Below are 22,581 nucleotides of genomic sequence, written 5' to 3' on the forward strand. Positions count from 1 at the left end.
TAAAGAAGGAAAAATTAGGTTCTTACCTACTAATTTTCTTTCTTTTAGTCCCTCCTGACCGGCACAGACCCCACCCTGTTGGTTTTTATTTTTATTTTTATTTTATTTGTCTTTATTTAACATCAAAGAAAATACCTTTGATAAGGAAAATAACAATATCCCATTAGGAAAATAGCACACATAATATAACATAAATTTGTACTATGATAATAGTCCACAATTAAGGAGAGAGACTCAAGCACAATCAAGGGTATTTGAATTACAAAGAAAAAGGAAACATATCAATATACTCATTAATACAGAGCAAATCAGTTGTATTATACTAAACGGTCTGGGCGGTGGTATCCGTTAGCATCTGTGAGGTTACGGAAGCAGCTTTACCCTCCAAGAAAAATTGTAATTGATCAGGTTCATAAAAGACATATCTATTGGTTTGATAATTAATACAACATTTACATGGAAAGCGCAGCTGAAAGGTAGCTCCTAAAGACAATACTGATTGACGTAGCATTAGAAATTTTTTCTGACGCAATTGAGTCCATTTAGAAACATCAGGAAAAACAGCTATTTTTGAACCATAAAATTCAACATTCTTGGCTCTAAAGAATGGACGAAGAACTGCTTCTTTGTCTTGTAAAAAAACAAAGGTCACAAGAAGTGTAGCCCTTACAGAAATTTCCGATTGTGAAGATTCCAAAATATCTGTAATATTTAATTCAGCAGGATGATTTTCTAAATCCTGTTTTGTTTCCTTAGGGATATTTAAATGGCTGAATCATTAGTAATTGTTTTGCCTAAGCCAAACAAAGATCCCACTTTGGTTTCGAACTACAGGCCTATTTTTTAAATAAATGTGGATAATAAGCTTCTGGCGAAAATTTTGGCTTTGCGTTTGTCTAAAGCTCTACCTTATATTATAGCACAGGTGTCAAAGTCGGTCCTCGAGGGCCGGAATCCAGTCGGGTTTTCAGGATTTCCCCAATGAATATGCATGAGATCTATGTGCATGCACTGCTTTCAATGCATATTCATTGGGGAAATCCTGAAAACCTGACTGGATTACGGCCCTCGAGGAGGGACTTTGACACCCCTGTATTATAGATATGCACCTGACTGGGTTTGTAGCTAAAAGACATTCCTCTAATAACTCCAGATTAGCGTTCCATATGTTAAATTTATCAAAAAATTTGGAAGAGCCGGCTTTTGCTGTTTCTTTAGATGCAGAGAAAGCTTTTGATAGGGTAGAATGGAATTTCATGTATCAAGCTTTAGATTGGTTTGGTATAGGTTCTGGATTTATACAAATGATTAAAACATTGTATAGCTTCCCTGTTGCAAGATTAAATATTAATAAATAGTATAATTTTTGCAATGGTGGTATAGATGCCTCCGAATACTTTAGAACTGAAGTTAGAAACTGTTGAAAAAGTTCCTTAGGTGATTGTAACCTGGAAACTGGAAAATTAGTTAGTCTTAAATTTAAGTTCCTATTTGCATTCTCCAGGTTCTCAATCTTTCTGGTCAACAATGCTTTGTCCTTAACCTGAAGATTAAAAGAATTTTATAAATCAGAAACCTGTTTTTCAGCTTTGTCTAATCTTTGGTCGTGATGTTGAATTTTTTCTTCTAAATTTTCAGTTGTAGTGAGGAAGTTGAAATAAAGTGGGAGCATACTGTATGAGCTGTATGTATGAGCTGTATGTATACTGTGGGAGCTTTCAATAGCCTCCCAGAGTGCCTCCATATCTATCACCGATAGTTTTTTCAATGGGCTCAGGAAGGAAGCAGGAACCTTTGAAGAAACTCCTACCGTTGAATCTATATTGAAAGTTCCACCTCCCGAGGCACCTTGAATTACATGTCCCCCAATCGCTGGCGAATGCTGTTAAAGATCCAGCGAGACTGAAACTGCCTCCGGGGTCAAGGTTGAGCTAGACAGCGCTGGCGAGGTTGGAACAGTCCCCGCTGCTTTCTGCTGCACCGTCAGCATCCCCAACATCATCCCAGGGCGTGGGGGAACTCCCGGATCAGCTGGGTTCAGCAAGACTTTGCTGGCTGAGATCGAGGTTGACCCCCCCCTCGATCAGCAAGAGCACCCTGTGCAACCGAAACAGCATAAGATGTAATTGATGTCTGGCACGTTAGCGATATGGCAGAAGAGGTAGGAAGACCACCCCTCTGTTTCCCTCTACGCTTAAGCATAATAAAGAGGAACGCTGAAGAAGGTAAAACTGTTGTTTTTTTAAGGTGTTTTTTTGCGAAGCTTATGGATTTTTCTGCGGGTCTTGTTGTCTTGGTTTTTGGAGAGTATAGTAAGAGCAGTAGTGTTTGGTTAGTGTGGCTTAGCTAGTAAACTATGGGGACACTTTGAGGGTTCTTGTTCTAATCAGTGTCCAACAGTGTTTCCCTGTCCAATCCGGACAATTACTTTGTCTTCTCCATATGAAAGTGGAGTTGGTGTGTTTATAGTTCACAGTTCTTAGTTAGTTCCTGCTTGGCTTTTTGTCAGACTGATTGTAGATGGACTGCACAGCCCACTTGTACTACTGCCAAAAGTCAATGTGTTCTCAGTCTCCACCTGCTGGCAGAGGAGCGTAAACCTATCCATTCTGTTCCGGTCTGGAGGGACTAAAAAAAAAAAAAAGAAAATTAGCAGGTAAGAACCTAATTTCTCAATTTATTGCATATTGTCTGTGGGAGATAATATGTTACATACATTTGAGGGTTGATTCTTAAGTCATGGCAACTACTTTTTTTATCTCTAAAATGCACCAACATTGTACAACTGATATGTACAGCACATGTCACACATTTTCAAACGTATGTATTAGATTTCCAGTGTTGGCACATTTTTGAGAGAAAACAAATACAGTGGTACCTCGGTTTACGAGTGCACCGGTTTGCGAGTGTTTTGCAAGACGAGCAAAACATTTGCATAATCAGTGCTTCGGAAACCGAGCATGGCTCGATTTACGAGCACCCCCACGGCAATCCGGCACCCCCCCCTGCGATCCGGCACCCCCCCTGCCTCGAACCGGCACCCCCCCGCCACAATCCGACCCCCCCAACACGATTGGGTACCCCCCCGACACGATCCGACCCCCCCGACATGATTGGGCACCCCCGACACGATCCGACCTCACCGACACAATTGGGCAACCCCCCCCGCTGCTTCTTACCCTCATCTGGGCACTCTTGAAGATCGGCCCTCGTCTGCTGGGCCTTGAGCATCTGAGCATGCTCAAGGCCCAGCAGACGAGGAGTCCGATCTTCTAGAGTTCCCAGATGAGGGTAAGAAGCGGCAGGGGGATGCCCAATTGTGTCAGGGGGGATGTCGGATCGTGTCAGGGGGGTGCCCAATCGTGTTGGGGGGGGGAGTCGGATCGTGGCGGGGGGGTGCCGGTTCGAGGCAGGGGGGGTGCCGGATCGCAGGGGGGGGGTGCCTGATCGCAGGGGGGGGGCCTTCGAGGGGAGCAATGCCGGTTCTCGGGGGGGGGAAACGCATCAAAGCGAGTTTCCATTATTTCCTATGGGGAAACTCGCTTTGATAAACGAGCATTTTGGATTACGAGCATGATCCTGGAACGGATTATACTCGTAATCCAAGGTACTACTGTACTTGCCAAGACTTATGAATCAACCCTTGTGTATATATATATATATATATATATATAGCTAATGTATTATCCATGAGAGGTCAGGTTTATCTGTTAGCTAGAGGAAGTCCTTTCTCATTAGGTAAGGTTTAGAGTACTTTCCACTGCCATCATTCCACTGCATCCAAGATCATTTTTTTACGCTCTCTTGGTTTTTGCTTTTGTTTAGTTTCTAGTGCAACGATTTGAAATTGCCAAATACTGCAGTTCTGACCAGGTGGAAATCTTCTCCAGCCTCCTGCAGCGCTCCCTGTCCCTCAATATTGGGGGGTCAAAGGGTAACTTGAACAGACACGTAGCTGCTATTGGACCACGCTTCAAGTGAGTCTGTAGTTTAACCTCTATGTGTACACACATGCATCATTTTAGGATTGCTCAGATTCTTCATTTGCAGTCATTCCACAGTTATAATCTGTACTCAAGCAAATCTCTTGGAAGAGGGCATTTCCTGTATACATGAGTCTTTGGTTTTATTCCTTGTCCTCACCTCATCCAGTTGTTAAAGAAAAGAAAAAATTTAAAGCTGTCTAAGGTCCCCACCTTCTGGTAGAAATTGTCAAGCTTTTGAATCATGCAGATTTGATCCTTTTGATTTTTTTTTTAAATTGATTCTTGCATAGCTTAGTGAACCCAGGACTCTAATACTGTGGGGACTGCAGGACCCTGCTGACAGGGAATGTGATGAATATGGGTGAGTGTAGCACCATATTGTCCTAGGGCGGGGGTCGGCAACCTGCGGCTCCAGAGCCGCATGCGGCTCTTTTCCACCTTTGCTGCAGCTCCGGTAGTGTGTCACGCAGGCATGCAGTTACAAGTCCGGCGTCGCGGCGGGAAATAGCCATGCTGAGCAGTGAGCTCAGCACACACAGATGAAAGCCTTGCTTGCTGATTGGTCCGGCGGCCCCGCCCCGCCGTGCCGCCGGACCAATCAGCAAGCAAGGCTTTCATCTGTGTAGTGCTGAGCTCACTGCTCAGCATGGCTATTTCCCGCCGCGACGCCGGACTTGTAAGGTGCACGTCTGAAAAAGAAATCATCCTGGCCGGGGTCGGTGTCATGCTCCGGAGATCTACAGCCTTCCTATCTCCCTCTCCCTTCTACCTGCTTCCGGCCACATCCCCTGCTCCGCGGCTCTCTTCGGCAACTCAGCAGCAGCGATCGACACAAGCTTCTGACGTCGGGGCCTACCCTCTGCGAGTCCCGCTTGTTTCAACTTCCTTTTTCCACAAAGGCGGGACTCGTAGAGGGAAGGCCTCGATGTCGGCAGCTTGTCTTGATCACTGCTGCTGACGAGTTGCTGAAGAGAGCCGCGAGGCAGGGGGGTGTTGCCAGGTGCAGGTAGAAGAGAGAGGGCCAGATGCAGGACTCGTGGGTGAGGGAGGGGAAGAGAGAAAGAAAGAGAGAGGGGAGGGAAACAAAAGGAAATATTTCATACTGGGCTGGGCCGGAGTGGAGGGAGGGTGGAAAGATTCTAGCTACAGGGTGCAGTAACAAAGGAAAAGGGGGGAAAGCTGAAAATGGAGATAGTGACACAAAGAAGAGAAAGGGTAAGCAGGACCTACTGAATAAGGATAGAGATACAGAGGGGACATGAAGAGGAGGTGAAATAGAGACATAGAAGTAATGCTGAAAAAGTGTGTGGGGGGAGATAAAGACATTGAAAGGGCAAATGGTGAACATGGCGTAAAGATAAGGACAGAGACAAATGAAGATTCTGAAAAAGTGGTGAGATAGGGATATAGGTGAGATGGACACAAAGAAGGGTGATGCTGGAAAATAGGTGGAATGGTAATTCTGACAGACACAGAAGGGAAATGCTGGATCAAGGAGAGATGGGGCTCAGGCTGGATGGAATGAGGAGAAATGCCTTGTTGGCCCGGAACTTCCTCTCCTACGTCAGAATTGACGTCAGGGAGCGGAATGCTGGTCAGCGCAACCCTTCTGCAGGGAAAGCTTGGGACGGTGGTGGCTTGGGGGCTGTTCCCCGATTGCGGTGGCAGCAAACCGAGTGGCTTGGGGGACAGCACGGAGACAGAAAGAAGGGGGAACAGGGAGACAAAGAAAAAGTTGGGGGAGAGAATGAGGTCTGGAGGAGAGGAAACATACAGGAGGCTGAAAGAAAGGAAGAAAGATTGGATGCACAGTCAGAAGAAGAAAGTGCAACCAGAGACTCATGAAATCACCAAATAGCAAAGGTAGGAAAAATGATTTTATTTTCAATTTAGTGATCCTGTATATAGCATTAAGATAAGAAACAATATATGCAGTGTTAGATTTGTTTTATAATGGTTTTGCGGCTCCAAGTTTTTTTTTTCTTTTCGAAAACGGGTCCAAGTGGCTCTTTATGTCTTAAAGGTTGCAGACCCCTGTCCTAGGGCTATAGTTCTCTGCAGCTTGCAGACAGTGCGATGAGCTGGGTTGAATCAAACACTGTATTGTTCTGATGGGCCAAGGGAGGAGTGTGTGCTCTGCTGATGGTAAGAAGCATGCTGATTTGGATAAGACCAGTTCCTTATTGTCTTGGAGGATGGGTAAATTATTATGCTTGCAGCAGTTAGAGTGGTAAGTACTGGTGAATGCAGCTCTATTATTGTCTGGGTTTAGAGGGCTTTTCTGCTATTGCAGGCAGTGTGTTCAAGGAGAAGACCGAGATCTCACTGTTGCTTTTTCATTAGGTTGCTGACTCTTGGGCTGGCTATGCTTCATGCTGATGTGGTTCCAAATGCAACCATTCGCAACGTGCTGCGAGAGAAGATCTATTCCACTGCCTTTGATTATTTCAGGTTTGTGAATCCTTTCCTCAGTGTGGGCTGGCAATAGACTTTTTTCTGAATTCATAACTCCACATCCTGTATTCTAAAAGCAAGCCTAGGTTCCGCTCAATGTGTTGCCAGAGTGTAGCAGCTAACCATCCCAGTGCATTGAGATTTCAGCATGCAGGCTGCATGACACCCAGGAGATGCAGCTCCTCAGGACCTGACTGCTGCATGCGTGGCAGAAAGGAGGGCTGGGCTCCTTCACCCATTTCTTCAGTTCCTAGTTAATTACATTGTAACTCATAAGAACATAAGAGTTGCCATCAAGCCCATTATCCTTTTTCTAACAGTGACCAACCCAGGTCACAAGTACCTGGCAAGATCCCAAGGAGCAGAACAGATTTTATGCTGCTTATCTTAGGAATAAGTAGTGGATTTCCCCGAGTCCATCTTAATAATGGCTTATGGACTTTTAGAAAATTATCCAAATCTTTTTTAAACCCTGCAAAGCTAACTGCTTTCACCACATTCTCCAGCAACGAAACCCAGAGTTTAAATACACTTTGAGTGAAGAAATATTTTCTCTGGTTTGTTTTAAATCTACTTAGTAACTTCATTGCAAGCCCACTAATCCTAGTATTTTTGGAAAGAGTAAATAAGCGTTTCATATCTACCTGTTCCACTCCACTCAATACTTTATAGATCTCTATAAACAGAATTGCTGTAGAGCAGTGATCTCAAACTCGCGGCCAGGGGCCACATGCAGCCCGCCAGGTACTATTTTGAGGCCCTTAGTATGTTTATCATAATCACAAAAGTAAAATAAAACAGTTTCTTGATCATCTGTCTCTTCAGCTATAAATTACAATATTATTATTGAGACTTAACCAAAAGGAAAGATTTATAAACTATAAAGATTTTTACCTCACGCAAAATTCTCATTTCTTTAATAAGATATTAACTATTTTTTTTCTGAGGCTCTCCAAGTACCTACAAATCCAAAATGTGGCCCTGCAAAGGGTTTGAGTTTGAGACCACTGCTGTAGAGGCACTGTCAAGGAGATGCTCTGTACCCCCCACCCCCCGGCGCAATCAAAACATAACGCCGCTGAAGGGCTCCAAATTTAAAAATCCTAAGAGAAAAAGGCACTATCTGATTTACTAGAGGCAGCTCCCTTGCCAACAGGAGCTGCCTGCACTAGATCCAGGACATCAAGAAACAAAGTGAGTTGGGCCACGTGGGAGTGTCACTCCACCCCCAACACATGTACAATGCAATGCCATTTAAGGTGACACGCCTAGTAGAGCATCACCACTTGATGCGATGCCTAAGGCACAAGCCATAGGCACGCTTCTTAGTATAGTTCTATGCGCAGTTTCTGGACTACAGTGAAAACGCTTGAAGACAATCCTCTCCACTACAACATACTATCCTACCATACTGAAGACCAGAAGGTAACCTGTCATATTCAGACCTCCCCTTTTCCCTCACAACAAGATGGCTACAACGACTAGTCTCTAACCTTCTATAAAACACTAATCAGCCTTCATAATTTTAGAACTACAGTAGAATCTCAGTTATCCGGCACCCATGGGGATTGGTGGATACCGGATAACTGTTTTCTGGTTAATCGAAAGTGTGTTAGAAACCTTGTCTAACACATTCTCAGTTCCCCTGCCCCAAAGCACCAGCACGGCAGCGGTCATGAGCCTCAAACCCCTCCTCCCTCTCTCAAGCCCCGAAGTGGCAGAAGCAAGTGGCGGTCCTGAGTCACAAATTCCCTTCCTCCCTCCCTCCCTCCCTCTGTCTCTCCCTTACTTACCCGAGTGCAGCCAGTCAACAGGAGGCAGCCTCAAAACAGATCGCTTGTTACCAGCCCTGGCAGGGCCTTTCCTCTGACACATCTCCTGGCAGAATCGTATAACAACAGTTTTAGATAAGATTGTCCCAATTAAAAAAAGAATCCTAAAACAGAAAAACAACCCATGGTTCACACTACTGTATTGCAAACTGTGTGCCGCAGCGAGATTCCGGGTGTGCCGCAAGACAGGGAGGAGAGGCGCTGGCTGACTGCCTACAGGATGATGTGCCTTTTGCAATGAGTTGACCCCCAACACCTAAGTCCTTAGGAGCAGACCTAATCAAAGTTGAAAACTTCAGACCAGTGACTGGAATACCATGGCTTGCGAAGTTGTTAGAATTCAGTGTTAATATACAATAATGGACTACCTAAATCTGGCAGATGGATTTCATAGCTCACAACACAGATTTAGAACCATGCACAATACAGAAACCTTACTGCTGGACCTAACATCAAAAGTGAAATCCTATCTAAGTAAGGGCAAACAAACTATTCTACTGCAATTCGACAACTGAGCAGTTGATCATTCCCTACTACTCCTAAAGCTGAATGAATTTGGAATATGCGGCATCATACTACAGTGGTTTACAGAATATTTTTTTTTTTTTTTAATCTTTATTAAGTTTTCAAAGCTAACAAAAAATGCAAAACAATATACAGTGGAACCTCAGTTTGTGAGTAACACGGTTTGCGAGTGTTTTACAAGACGAGCAAAACACTCCCGCAAACCTTAACTCGCAAAACGAGCATGTCCTGATAAACGAGCACCTCCCCCCGTTCTAACCAGCATCGCACCACCCCGCCCGCGAACACCTCCCCCGCTCAAACCAGCATCGCACCCCCATGCTAGAAGCGGCATCCACCCGCCCGTTCTCCCAAACAAGCTCCTTACCCCATCTGCTGTTTGCCGGTGCAAGTTAAAGAAAGATCCCGCCTCTTGCCTGGGCTGGGCCTTGAGCATCTGCGCATGCTCAAGGCCTTCTGGCTCTCGTTCTCTCTGAGATTTCCGAGATCTCTCTTATCTCTTTTCCTTGTCAGTCTCATGCTCGTCATCCAATTGTAATCCAGAACCTTACTGTAATTATTCTGTATTCTCCAGCAAATTTTATTGTAAGCCACAATGAATCCTTGTAGAAATTTGCAGGATTTAAGAAATTGTATGGTATGGTATCTTCTTCAAGGCAGAATTACATTGTCTGCAGATACTGGGAATTATCCTGAATGTCATCTGCTGTTTGTGTTTTCCTTAGCTGTCCCCCTAAATTCCCCACCCAGGGAGAGAAGAGACTGCGAGAAGATATCACCATCCTTATCCGATTCTGGACAGCCATGTTCTCTGATAAGAAGTATTTGACAGCCAATCAGCTTGTCCCTCCTGGTGAGCACCTTTTGCTGTGGTGGTGGGAGCAGCCCCATATAAGCTAAAACTCCTTAGCTTCACTCCCATCACTTTGAGCACAGAAGTATGTTTTTATGTCAGAAGTTCCTTAACTAGGGCTACCAGATTTTACTTACGTAAAATCTGGACCCATAGATCCGTCCCCAGGCCCACCCAGTTCTACCCATCCTTGCCCCATTACGCCCACATCACGCCCCAGCCTTGCCCCTAGCCCTGCCCCCCTCAGCCTGTTCTCATTGGTCAGGAGGGCATCCGCGCAAGTGCGGATCCCCCCTCCTGACACGATCTGCTTTTCAAAACCCGGACAACATGCCGGATTTTGAAAAGACGTCCGGATGCCCGACATGCCCTCTAAAAAGAGGACAAGTCGGAGTAAATCTGGACGTCTGGTAACCCTATCCTTAACTGCCTTTTGTTCAAACAAACAAAGCAGTTTACAGTAAAAAGTAACATAAGATATACAGTATTAGAAAAAAAATAACCATTTTTATGCTGCAAGTGTAATCTGTGAATCCCAGTAGGAGCCCCAGTGTTGTATATCTTTCATACACAATTAAGATTTCTCTGAGTTTAGAACTTAACTTTCTGTAGGTTTTCCTGTTACTGCTTTATTTTATGAAGTGCTTATAAGTATTCTGACTTCTGCTAGTATTCCTGACCTCGAGTTTGGTAAGAGTTCCCAGATATGGCAGCTCCTCTAGCCATATAATCTGCCTCCTTCCTACTGCCAATCTTTGATCTTCTAGGATTCCTGTACCCTAGACAACAGGAAGTTTCAGTTTCTCTTTATCGTATCCTGTCTTGAAATGTGGAGTTCCTGTGTCTTTGCTTATGAAATCAGTCTCCCTCCCGACACAGAATGGCACAGAGGAGGGAGTCTATCTCTGCCTCCCTCTCTTTCCTCTCATTCTGCTCAGTCATAGAACACTTTGATCACATTACAGATAATCAGGACACTTCTGTGAACAGTCTCTCGGTGATGCCTGATGCCCCCCGTGGTAACCTGGATGTAACTGTGGGCTCAAGGCAGCAGGCTAATCAAGGATGGATCAACACTTACCCACTATCAAGTGGCATGTCAACCCTTTCCAAAAAATCAGGTTTGAGCACCTTTCCTTCATAATAATAACTTTATTTTTCTATACCGCCATAGTCAAATAACTTCTAGGTGGTTCACATTGAAAGAAGGCTGGACAATCAGCGAATTATACAATGCAAGAGGAGAAATGTTACATAAGCAATAGGAGTTTCATGAGAAATTACATCAGGTTTGAAAAGGGGAAATATCATAGTGAGAGAGGGTCATCTGTTTAGGCTATGAATTTGTCAAATAGAACGATTTTAATAAATTTTCGGAATGCGCCGTAGGTCTGCCTGGCTCTATTTATGTGGTTTCCCAGCCAGGATTGCTGTCTGCTTGCTTGGAACATGAAGGTTCTGTCCAGAAAGGATTTGCATTTGCAGCCTGTGATCAAGATATTAACAGTACAGCACTCTTATATTTTGCGTGTCTGGACATTACTCCCTAAATCAGGGGTGGGCAACCTGCAGCTCACAATTGAAATTTATTTGGCCCCTGAGAATGAGAAGTGTGCACAGAAAATATAATTAACCACTGGAAATTTTAAATATGGTGTTTTAAAAATATTTTCAGAATAGCCATTATCATTTTAATTTTAAATTAATTATCAAAGAAGGTCTATAGAGCTATTTCCATTTCTGACATTACATAATATTGAGGTCCTCTAGGTGAACTACTGATTTTCATGCGGCCTTCTAGGGATAGTACTGACATTCATTTGACCTACTTTGTATAAAGGTTGCCCACTCATGCTCTAAATGGTATCTACTGCAGGAAAATTCAGAGCAGGGTCTGTATGCAGTAGTGCTGCCTGATTCAGGAAAAAAAATTTTGATTCAATTTGATTCAGCCTATTGAATTGATTTGATTTGATTTAATTCGATTTGATTTTCCTGCCCAATTGGGTGGTTTTTTCCAAACATCATGGTGGGTTTATTTTATAGCCTCTTCACCCCCTTTGCCCTCTCCTACCTACACTGGTCCTGTGGTGTAAACAAAATAAACAAACAAAATATACTTTTCCTCTCTCTATTAAATCTTAGCTCACGTTTGCGGTCCAATACCAGCTCTGGAAGGATACACATTTCAAATCTGACATATTGTAATCACAAAACAGAAAATAAAATTATTTTTCCTACCTTTTGTTGTCTGGTCATTTTTCAAATCTTGTTGGTCCCATGTTGCTCTGGTTGTCTTCTGATCAGGCTCTTCTTCTTTCTCCGTGCTAATCATCCATCTTCCATCTCTGTCCTCCCCTTCTGTTTCCCTGTCCTCCCCCAGAGGTCTGGCATCTTTCATTTCCATCCCCCCGCAGCTGCAGCGATGGACCCCACCATCCACAGATCCACCATCTCCCCTTTTCTCATCTATCCTTTCATCCAGCATCTCTCTTCTGTGTCCCTGTTCCTATGCTCCCTCCATGCCCAGCATCTTATCTCTCCCCATATCCAGCTTCTTCTTTCTCTCTTCCTTACCTCCTATATCCCCTTCCCCAGGTACAGGCTTGCTCCTGCCATCCTGCATCTTTCCCACCTACTTTGGAGCAGTATCTGTCCCTCTTGTACCCTTCCCCTTGTGGTCTTGCATTTCTCTCTCCCTCTCCCTCTCTCCATTAGTCCAGCACCTCTCCTCTGCTTTCCTCCCCCTCTTTTTGGTCTGTCTCTTCCCTTCCCTTCACCCCAGGTCTGGCATCTCCCTTCCCCTCTCTTACTCCTTCCTCCTCCTCCCTCTGCACAGGCCTGCCTCCCCACCGCCAAAGGGGTGACGGGTCTTAAGCGCACGAGACAGACGCACGCCGACAATTCAGCGCAAGACTTCAGTGTGCCGCAAAAAAAACTTCTTTTAAAGGGCTCTGACGGGTAGTGTGGGGGGGAATCCCCCACTCTACTTAATAGGGATCGCGCTGCCGTTTTGGGGGGTGTAACCCCCCACATTATACTGAAAACTTAACTTTTTCCCTAAAAAATAGAGAAAAAGTTAAGTTTCCAGTATAATGTGGGGTTACAACCCCCCAAAACCCCCCAACACCAGCACGATCACTATTAAGTAAAATGTGGGGGAGTTCCCCACCAACACCCCCCATCGGAGCCCTTTAAAAGAAGGTTTTTCTGCGGCACGCTGAAGTCTTGCGCTGAATTGTCGGCCCGCATATGTCTCGCGCGCTTAAGTCTATGAACTGCCAAAGGAACTCTTCCTCCTCCTCCTCCCTCTGCACAGGCCTACTTCCCTGCCCTGAAGGCCTGCTCCCCGCCACGAAGACCTGTTCCCCCCACGAAGGCCTACTCCCCCCAGGAAGGCACTTTCTCTCTTCCTCCCCGCACGAAGGCCTGCTCCCTCCACAAGGCCTTTCCCACCCTCCGCCACGAAGGCACATTTTCTCCTCCTCCCCACCGCGAAGGCCTGCTCCCGCTGTGAAGGTCTGCTTCCCCCCCTCCGCAAACGAACGCCTGCTCTCCCCCGCCGCGAAGGCACATTTTCTCCTCCCCCCCCACCGCGAACAAACGCCTGCTCCCCCCGCAGCCTGCACCTTCCCCACTCTTACCTCCTTAACGCTAATAGGGCAGCTTGCAGGCTCGCTGGTGTTATAGCGATCCCTTCAGCTGCCCGTGGTCCTCAGCGGCACATTCTCTCTGCCGCGATCCTGCCACTGACATCAGAGCAGGGGCAGGATGGCGGCAGAGAGAACGTGCCACTGAGGACCATGGGCAGCTGCAGGGATCGCTATAACACCAGCGAGTCTGCAAGCTGCCCTATTAGCATAAAGGATGTAAGAGCGGGGAGGCAAGAGCGGGCAAGCTGGGGGAGGCCTTTCTGACTAACCCTCCCCCCTCAAGCAGGAGCAGCAGCGGATGGCCAGCAGGAGACAGCGCTGCAGCTCCTGCTTTAGAAAGGCACGGAGGAAGGGTCGGCTATTGAATCGGGAGGCCGATTTTTATTTTTTTTAATTTTTTTATTGAATCGATTAGAATCAATTCACCTGATTTGAATCAGTGAATCAGGCAGCACTAGTATGCAGGGCATGTTGCAAGACTGGAAGGAATCCCAGAGCAGAGTATATAAGCAAGTTGCACCAGAGACGAAAGTAGCTTTTAATAGAGCAGTCAGTAAGAATTACCCCTGCTTCTACCCACCACACACACACTCACACTAACACATTCTCTCTCACACACACACTCACACTCTCTCACAAACTCACACTCTTACACTTACACACTCTCTCTCTCTTGAGGCCAACTGAATCCACGTTGTTTTGTTTCAATTGAAACAAAATCTGTGGCTGGAATTTACTGCTCTGTTTCAGCCAAAGCCAAAATTGCCCCTGCCTAGGCTCTCTTCCCCCCCCCCCACAAATAACACCCAGTCTCTTGCTCCAGGACAACTTTAGTTATGGACTATCATATATGAATATACTAGTGTAAAGCCCCGTTTCATAGAGATTTGAATGGAAATGTTAGAATGTGCTTAGTTCTAGTGATACTTTAGAAAAGGCTGTGCTGACACAGAGCTTCTCTAAAATCCGTGTAGGAGTGCATCTTCATTTGCCAGCACATAGGGGAGGAGCGGCCATTTTACAAATACACACATGGATAAAATGAACAGCATGACCCTAACAGCTTCTACACCGAGACATCCTAGAAATGGAGATTTTGCAACTTCTATGAGTATAAGTGGTGCTGCTACTTCCACGTGAAATTGCCCCATTTTACAAATCAGCATGTGTAAGTGCTGTCAATTAAGTACAGAAGCCACAATTCTAACTTGGTTTAATTTTAGAGGTGGAAATTAAAATAAAACAACAGAGGATTAAAGAGAATGACTTCCTTAATCCCTCATGGAAAGTCCTGGCCAAAATGAGCTCTTTTAAAAAAAAAATCTGTGCATGCCTCTGAGCTGATGTAAAATCCAACAGATGTTTTCCCCATACACATGTATTCCTTATATTAAAGGAGAATACACATATTGATTTTTGTCCTGCTCAAACCATGCTCCCTTTAAATTTTTGCATAGTGTATCTACAATCTACATATGTAAATGCCACTATTTTTACATGGAGCTGCTTCTGATAAGGGCTATAATGTAACAGTAACAAGTTAATATGAGGGATCAATGGTTTGGACATGAGAATACCAGCATCCCTTGCACTCTCCCCTACATGTGGACTTTAGCACCCGAGCAGTTGTAAAGGTACATGGTTCACTTTAGCTGTGATTTTATTTATTTATTTACTTTTCCATACCGTTCTCCCAGGGGAGCTGCTTTTTGTAGGACAATTTTATAAAGACACGTGAAGGGGCATTTTCAATAAGATGTCTAAGTCAAACTTTGGATGTCTAATTTTTTAATTTTTTTTTTTGCCATTATAAAAAAAAAAAGTCCAAATTAAAACTGGCCAAAATAAGCCATTTACATGTAGAAGGGGCCAGCATTTTAATGGACTGGCCACATAGATATGCCAGCAGAGCAGTGGGGTACCTACCGGGCATTGTTGTGATATTCACGTTAAGGGTGCCAGGTACACATCTCACCATAACCCCATACTTTATATGGTGAGCCCTCCAAAATTCTTCTAAAACCTACTGTGCCCACCTGTCTACCGCCCCAGTAGCCCTTATGCCTGCAGGTGTCACCTATATGGCAGTACAGTGGGTTTTGATGGGCTCACACTTTCCACACAAGGACACTAGTTAGGGTGGCATATGGGCTTGGGTCTCTTCTCTGCAGTCCACTGCACTGTCCACCAGGCTACTCCAGAGACCTGCTTGTATCTCCTCTAGGACTGGCCATAATATCTGCAGGTGTCTTAGAGACAGATATGTACTCTTTCATGCAGATATTTAGGGGTGGGAAGGGGTCAGTGACCACTGGGGGAGTATGTGTTTGTGGGGGGGCATATTTTCATCCTTCTATTGGTCATCTGGTCAGTTTGGGTACCCTTTTGGCTCTTATTCATTTTAAAAACAGGTATTGCCCAAAACAACCAAATTGTGCCCTGGACATTTTGTAAAATTTTTGATTATCACTGTAAAACATCCAAGTGCTAAGCCCACCTTAATCCTGCCCAAAACATACTTCTAACATGCCCCCCCTTAAGATATAGACAAACTAGAGACAAAATGACCAGAAAGATGTCTAGAAAGTTAGTTTCAAAAATGCCCACTTCTACGTTTTGACGAGTAAGACGTCCAAGTGTCGGTTTATGCTGTCTTTTGGACATGTATCCTTTTTTTTTTTTTAATGAACCCCATAGGCACCTATTTATCTTACATATATATTTTGCAGTAGATCTATTTTATAAGTAAGTTATGGTGAGCTATGAAATTTTAGTAATAGAAGTTTATGCCCTCCTGAACCACTCCCATGTCAAATCCAAGACAGCCCTTCTCCTCCTAGTCCCAGCTCTTAGTTACTCACACTGAATCTTGTGAGAGGTGGATTTGAGTTTCCTCTGAAGGTTGTATTGATGTTTTAGGTGAGTTGCTGGAACTGTTTCTAATCCAGTAACTAAGAAGGATCTCCCTCTCTTTCCCTAAGGGATGTCTAAGAAGACAAATCATGGCAGCCAGCTGCACAAGTATTACATGAAGCGAAGGACTCTGCTACTCTCACTGCTGGTAATAGCTGCAGCTGACCTTGAAGTTTCTCTAGCCCCTCTGGCTCTTATGCATTTGTTTTGCTGTAATACCATTTATGGGGACTGCATACGAAGCAGTGGCATGTGGCCATCAAGGCTCGGAAATCAAACACCTTATACTGGTGTACTATGGTATTATGAAGTGATACCCTCATCGATGACAGCTTGCCTGAAGTGGTGATCCAGGACATTGCTGGTACCATAACATACATATAGAATATTTTTTAGGCAATGTTTCTCATCTTTCAGTTTGTGTTTCTGGGATGTTTCCCTTCTCTTTTCTCTTAGGCAACAGAGATTGATCGCCTAACTACATGGTACAATCCGTTGTCCTCCCCTGAGCTGGAGTTGGATCAGACTGGAGAGAACAGTGTGGCCAACTGGAGATCAAAGTATATCAGCCTGAGTGAAAAACAGTGGAAAGACAATGTGAATTTGGCCTGGAGCATTTCTCCTCATCTTGCAGTACAGCTGCCCTGCAGGTTAATCACAGTTCTGTCAATGCACCTTACTCCTGTCATATTGTACCTCCTGCTGTCTCCGAAGTGAGACTTCCCCCTCCCCTATGAACCTTACTCCTGTCCTATACCACCACCTGCTAATCCAGTGCCAAGGCCTTCATACACAACTCTGCTGTGTACCTCATTCCTGCCCTTAAGTTTTCCTTTTTTTCTGTAGTTCTGGGACTGCATATTTGCTTTTTGTCATCAGCACTGAGATGAAATGTAGCCCTGTGTAACTCCAGAGTGTAAGGATGTTGAGCCACTATCCTGGTCCAAAAATTATTCATCTCATAATTGAGCCACATGTAGATAAGCAAAAATATCTATGGGGAATCAGGGAAGTAATTTCTTTGTATTCTTAATTGTCCCTCAAGACTGGCACAGACGGATAGGTTTACACTTCTCTGCCAGCAGGTCACACATTGACTTTTAGCACTAGTACAAGTGGGCTGTGCCATCCCATCTACAATCAGTCTGTTCTCAGTCTTCAGCAGGTGGAGGTAGTAAGCCTGTGCAGTCTTTCCTCTTGTTAGTTAGGGCCTGTAGGATCTGATTAGTGGCCTTTTTATTGTCTAAGCAGCTCCTGATTGGTGAGGCCCGACTTTAGTACAGGGGGAGGCGGTCGGAGCCCTTCACTCGCCGGCACACCGGCTGCCCTCTCCTGTCTCCCCTGCCTAAAAACCGTATTTGCGTTTTTTTGAAATTCGCGGGGGTTCCTAGAACAGAACCCCCACAAATTTCGGGGGAGTACTGTAATCTCAAAACCTATCTATTCAAGGATGCTTTTAATGTTTAACCATCCTGTTAAGGATGGGGTTTTTTTTCTCTGAGCATGATTGATTCATGTGATATCTGCTCCCTTCCTATTGTCCGTTCCACTTGTTCTTTCTCTTTAAAATAATGTAGTTCTACTGCCTCCCTTCTGTACCAGTTTGTCTGTCAGTCTTGTATTAAGTCTTTGTACGATATCCCTTTGTTGTACCCTGTATTTTTAAACACTTGTATTTTAATATGATATGTACACCGCCTTGAAGTCTGATTTGGCTGTATAATAAGATTTTAATAAACTTGAAACTTGAGTTCCTGCTTGGCTATTTGTCAGACTGATTGTAGATGGGACAGCACAGCCCACTTGTACCTCTGCCAAAAGTCAATGTGTTCTCAGTCTCCACCTGATGGCAGAGGAGTGCAAACCTATCCGTCTGTGCTGGTCTGGAGGGACTAAAAGAAAGAAAATTAGCAGATAAGAACCTAATTTCTCCTTTGGTGCTTTGTTTCAGATTTAAGAACACAGAAGCTATTGGAGCTGAAGTGACCCGTCTCGTGCGTCTGGATCCCGGAGCGGTTAGTGATGTTCCTGAAGCCATAAAGGTGCATACCAGTCTGCAGGAAATATCATTTTGTGGTGATGTAAACTCTGTGTATTGATACTGGATAATAGAGAAAAACTTTCACTCTACAGTAGTCAGTTAGCTCCAATGTGTAGTTATTAACACAGGCAGCAGGCGGGTGCATCTTAGATTTTATCTCCCAGTCCCTCCCGCCCCTCTAAGAAGTGAAAGTGTTAGTGAATACCAGGATCTATGAGAGCAAACTAGTGGTCAGTGCAGTGGACTTTAAACAACAGGATCCATGTGTAATTCCACTTTAACTCTTTTATTTCTGTACAAATATATGAGCCCTCCTGGAATACAGAAATACCTACTGTAACTGAATTTATATAAAACACTATATGGTTTCATTCCAACTTATATCTCTGAGCATTTCCTCTTTGCAGACAGAAGATGCCTTGTTTAAGAAATTAGAGTTTTTTGCTTTTCCCCTCTGTTAAGGGTTGTTGGTATAAGAGATCTACAGTACCTGAATTGTTACACACTTTGAGCTTAAATTTTGAAAATTGAGTAATTAAATCTTAATGAATATATCTGAGACCCTGGTATAGCCAGAATATTTTATTTAACTCAGGTTTGTTCACTCAAAGTGGTATTTCCATATCTTCAAAAGACTTATATTCTGTTTACATAAGAACATAAGAATTGCCTCTGCTGGGTCAGACCAGTGGTCTATCGTGCCCAGCAGTCCGCTTCCTCGGCAGCCCCCAGGTCAAAGACCAGTGCTCTAAATGAGCCCAGCCTCACCTACAAACTTTCCAGTTGAGCAGGAACTTGTCCAACTTTGTCTTGAATTCCTGGAGGTCACAGGGAATGTCAGTGGGATTTGAACCCTGGCTTTCCTGGCTCTCAGTCTAGGCTATTCCTTTTGATGATACACAGAGAGGCTCTCCACAAATGCTGTTGAACCATTGAGCTAGAGAGTGGAAATAATTTGCCCAGACATTCCTCACCTACATTTATTCCTAGTCTCATAGAATGGACCTACACTATTAATGGAAATTTCCTTAGCATCACCATCAGATCAGTTTATGAGTATCAACCAGCAGGTAGAGATAGAAAGTTCAGAATTATGCTGAACACTTAAAGACATTGTGGAGCTATCACAATCCAGTAATTTTTTTTTTTTTTAAATCTCTAGCAGGTGGTGGATGGTAGCTGTGCAGTTCCAGTTTTTCTGTCTTGTGGTCAGCTCTTGGTCTGGTCATTGGCCAGTTCCCAGTTCAGTTCTATGAGTTCAGAGCAATTTGTCACAGCCTCTTTTAGGGATACCTGGTGGTCTGGGTTCCTCTCCTCCCTTCTCTGAGCCACTCTCCTCCTTTTCTACCAGATGAAGCTCTTTTCCTGAAGAGAGATTACAGATAGATTCTGCTGACTGAGATGCCCTTTCAGAGGACATTTGAGTGGATCAAAATGCAGGCTCAGGATAAGGTAGTGCATCTTAAAGTGGTACTAGCTTATATTGCAGATGTTATTTATGATTTGGCTCACATTTTATTTCGTTCAGAGGCTTTTAGTCATAGCTGGACTTTTTATGGGCTGAGGAATTGGATAGCGGACTTTGTTTCCAAGTCCTGTCTAAGCAAACTGTCCTTGAAGGATAAATTGCTATGTAGAGAAGATCTGGAAAAATTGCTAAAGGATGTAGGGAAAATCGAGCTTCAATGTCTTCTGAAAGATAAGCCTAAGTCCTCTTGTTCTTCATCTTCCAGTTAGAGAGCTAAAGATTCCAAACAATATAGACCAGGATGTTTTGCTTATGTTCAGCAGTCCAAATATCAGCTGAGACAGCCCTCCTTTTTTGGGGTATAAGAAAGGGGGCTATCAAGACATACATCCCTCCAATTTTTCTCATTCCAGCCAAAGAGGGGAGGTCCTGGTCCAGTCCTCAAGTACCAAAATTAGTTATTTTTCCTCCCTTCCTCAAGTAGTAGACCAGAATCACATCGAACCAATGAGTGCTGGAGAATATAAGAAGGTTGCAACCTGGAATCTGCCCATCTCATTATAGATTTCTTTTTTGAGTCTCCCTACAGAGATCGGATCCTACAGAGATTGGATCAAGCAATGAGCAGCTCTTTCCACTATTATGGATCTGCTAGATATGAGGGCAGTGGTCCTGTGCCAACCTCAGAGAGAGGAAAGTATTCAATCTTTTTCCTCTTTTCAAAGAAGGAGGGATCTTTTTGTCCTATTTTCAATCTCAAGAAGGTCAAAGCTTTCTCATTTCAGAATAGAAACTCTGGACTCAAGTCATCGCTTCTATTCATTCAGGCAAGTGCCTCACCATTTTGGACCTAAAGGAGGCATATTTCCATATTCCAATTTGATTTCTTCAAAAGTTTCTGAGATTTGTGATTCCAGGCCGTGCCTTTCAGACTTGCTCTTCAAAGTCATGACTGTGGTGGCAGTTGCATAGTGAGAGAGGGAGTTGCCCAGGGCAGTGGCATCTGGCATCACTGCAACATGAGTCCCCTACTTTTTTCTGCCACTTATGGCCTTGCTATTGAAAGGCAGTCATTGAGGAATAAGGGATAGTTCAGGAATCATCACTACTTTGTGGCAATGCAAGAAGAGATCTGTTTCAGAGACTTATGCTAGAGTGTGAAGAACCTTTGAAGGTTGGTATCACATATGAGGCTTCTCACAATCAGCCGATGATTTTGACGCTTTCTCTCCCCTCAGAAAAAAGGTTTAATCCATTTTTACTCTGCCATTTTCTTCATGGTATTATCCCCATAAACTTGGACTGATTTCACACCCACTCTTGCCAAGTTTAACAAGAAATTTAATGTTTATTTGTTGCTCTAATTCAAGCTTTGACATTATCGTGATGGCACACAAAAACACGCAACAACAATAATAGACACAACTCAACAAGACACCGCCACACGTTGACATGAACACAGATGTGGGACACTGATATAGCAAGATTATGAAACCTTACCGAGTTGTTTGTACAGTGCTGCCAACGTAAGCGCACAGAGACAAGTTCACAACCTTAATTGTCAGACCTTGTATTTTATCCTTCATGTACGATGGTCTTTGGTCTTTGGTTTCTTGAAGGTTCAGTTAGTGCTATTAGCTTGTTTTAGGGGTCATCTGAAGAGATCCTCTTTAGTGGTTCATCTGGATGTAGTTTGTTGCTTATAGGGTGTTGATCGCTTACATCCTCCCTCGATCAATTTGTACTGAGTGGAACTTTAACTTAGTTTTGAGCTCTCCAACATAGGCCATTCAAGCCTCTTAAGAAGGCTACCCTAAAGATGATGTTTTTCAGCTAGAAGGGTCTCAGAAATTCAAACTCTCTCCTTCAGAGATCCTTTCTTTCGCGTTATGGAAGCAGGTGTCTTTATCCATATAGTTCCATCATTCTTTCCCAAAGTGGTATCTCCATTTCATCTGAGACAAATCTATATATATCTCTCTTCTTTTTGTAAGGGAGGATTTTTGGTTGGATTTTGTTGCTCTGAAATTGTTAGATGTTAAAAGAAGCTTAATCAGTTTTTTAGCACTTCAAAATTGTTTAAAAAAATCAAGCCGTTAAAATATAAAAATGGGAGTAAAAATGGATTACAGATAACTGGCTGTCACTAACAGATTCCATAGATAGGTAAGTTTTGGTCTTTTTGGGAGTCAAAGAAAAAGGCATCCTACTTTCAGGATTACCATTGCTCCATTACTTATTGGCTCAAAGAAATTATTTCATCTGCCTATCTTTTTGATGGATAAATCTCCTTCTGCAGGGCTTAGAGCTCACTCTGCTAGGAGAATAGCAACTTTATGGGTGGACAGCAACTTGGTTTCTCTGTCAGATATCTGTAGTGTTGTCTTCTCTTCACACCTTCTCTAAGTACTACAGAATTGATGTGGCATATAGGAAACGGGCATCTTTTGGTGCTTTTGTTCTTTTAGCAGGTGTTTCTGTTGTCTACTGATTGGTTACATTCCATATGTCTTGGACTGATCTGGTGGTGATGTTAAGGAAAGAGAAATTAGAACTTACCTCCTAATTTTCTTTCCTTTACTCTCACCAGATCAGTCCAACTTTCCAACTGCTTACTGATCAGAACCTATCTTGGGTTTGTTTGTTTTTTTACTCGATTGTTAGAACCTCATTGTTGGTAATGTTCTTGTTGGCCTGTTTTTTTTCTATATATGCTAATATATGGTAGTATATGGAAAGAAAGTTCTTGATTTAAGAAACAAGATTATCAAATACTGGATTGTGAGAGCTGCACAGGGTCCTTATGAGCTCAGCATAATTCTGTACTTACTTACTCTCTCTCTCTACCTCCTGGTC

The 22,581-nt window shown here is 43.8% G+C and overlaps 1 protein-coding gene across 2 annotated transcripts in view; it reads left to right on the plus strand.

The window, feature by feature from the left end:
• Positions 1–22,581, plus strand: part of PI4KA (phosphatidylinositol 4-kinase alpha) — a 261,800-nt gene that overhangs the window by 187,685 nt on the left and 51,534 nt on the right. For both annotated transcript variants that reach the window (XM_033956600.1, XM_033956601.1), the window contains 7 exons: positions 3,826–3,977; positions 6,330–6,437; positions 9,523–9,650; positions 10,616–10,771; positions 16,285–16,364; positions 16,673–16,866; positions 18,168–18,258. In XM_033956600.1, the coding sequence (XP_033812491.1) occupies positions 3,826–3,977; positions 6,330–6,437; positions 9,523–9,650; positions 10,616–10,771; positions 16,285–16,364; positions 16,673–16,866; positions 18,168–18,258 (909 nt within the window). The remainder of the gene's footprint in view (positions 1–3,825; positions 3,978–6,329; positions 6,438–9,522; positions 9,651–10,615; positions 10,772–16,284; positions 16,365–16,672; positions 16,867–18,167; positions 18,259–22,581) is intronic.

This window comes from Geotrypetes seraphini, chromosome 8 (genome assembly GCF_902459505.1).
Source record: "Geotrypetes seraphini chromosome 8, aGeoSer1.1, whole genome shotgun sequence".
Classification (NCBI taxonomy): Eukaryota; Metazoa; Chordata; class Amphibia; order Gymnophiona; family Dermophiidae; genus Geotrypetes; species Geotrypetes seraphini.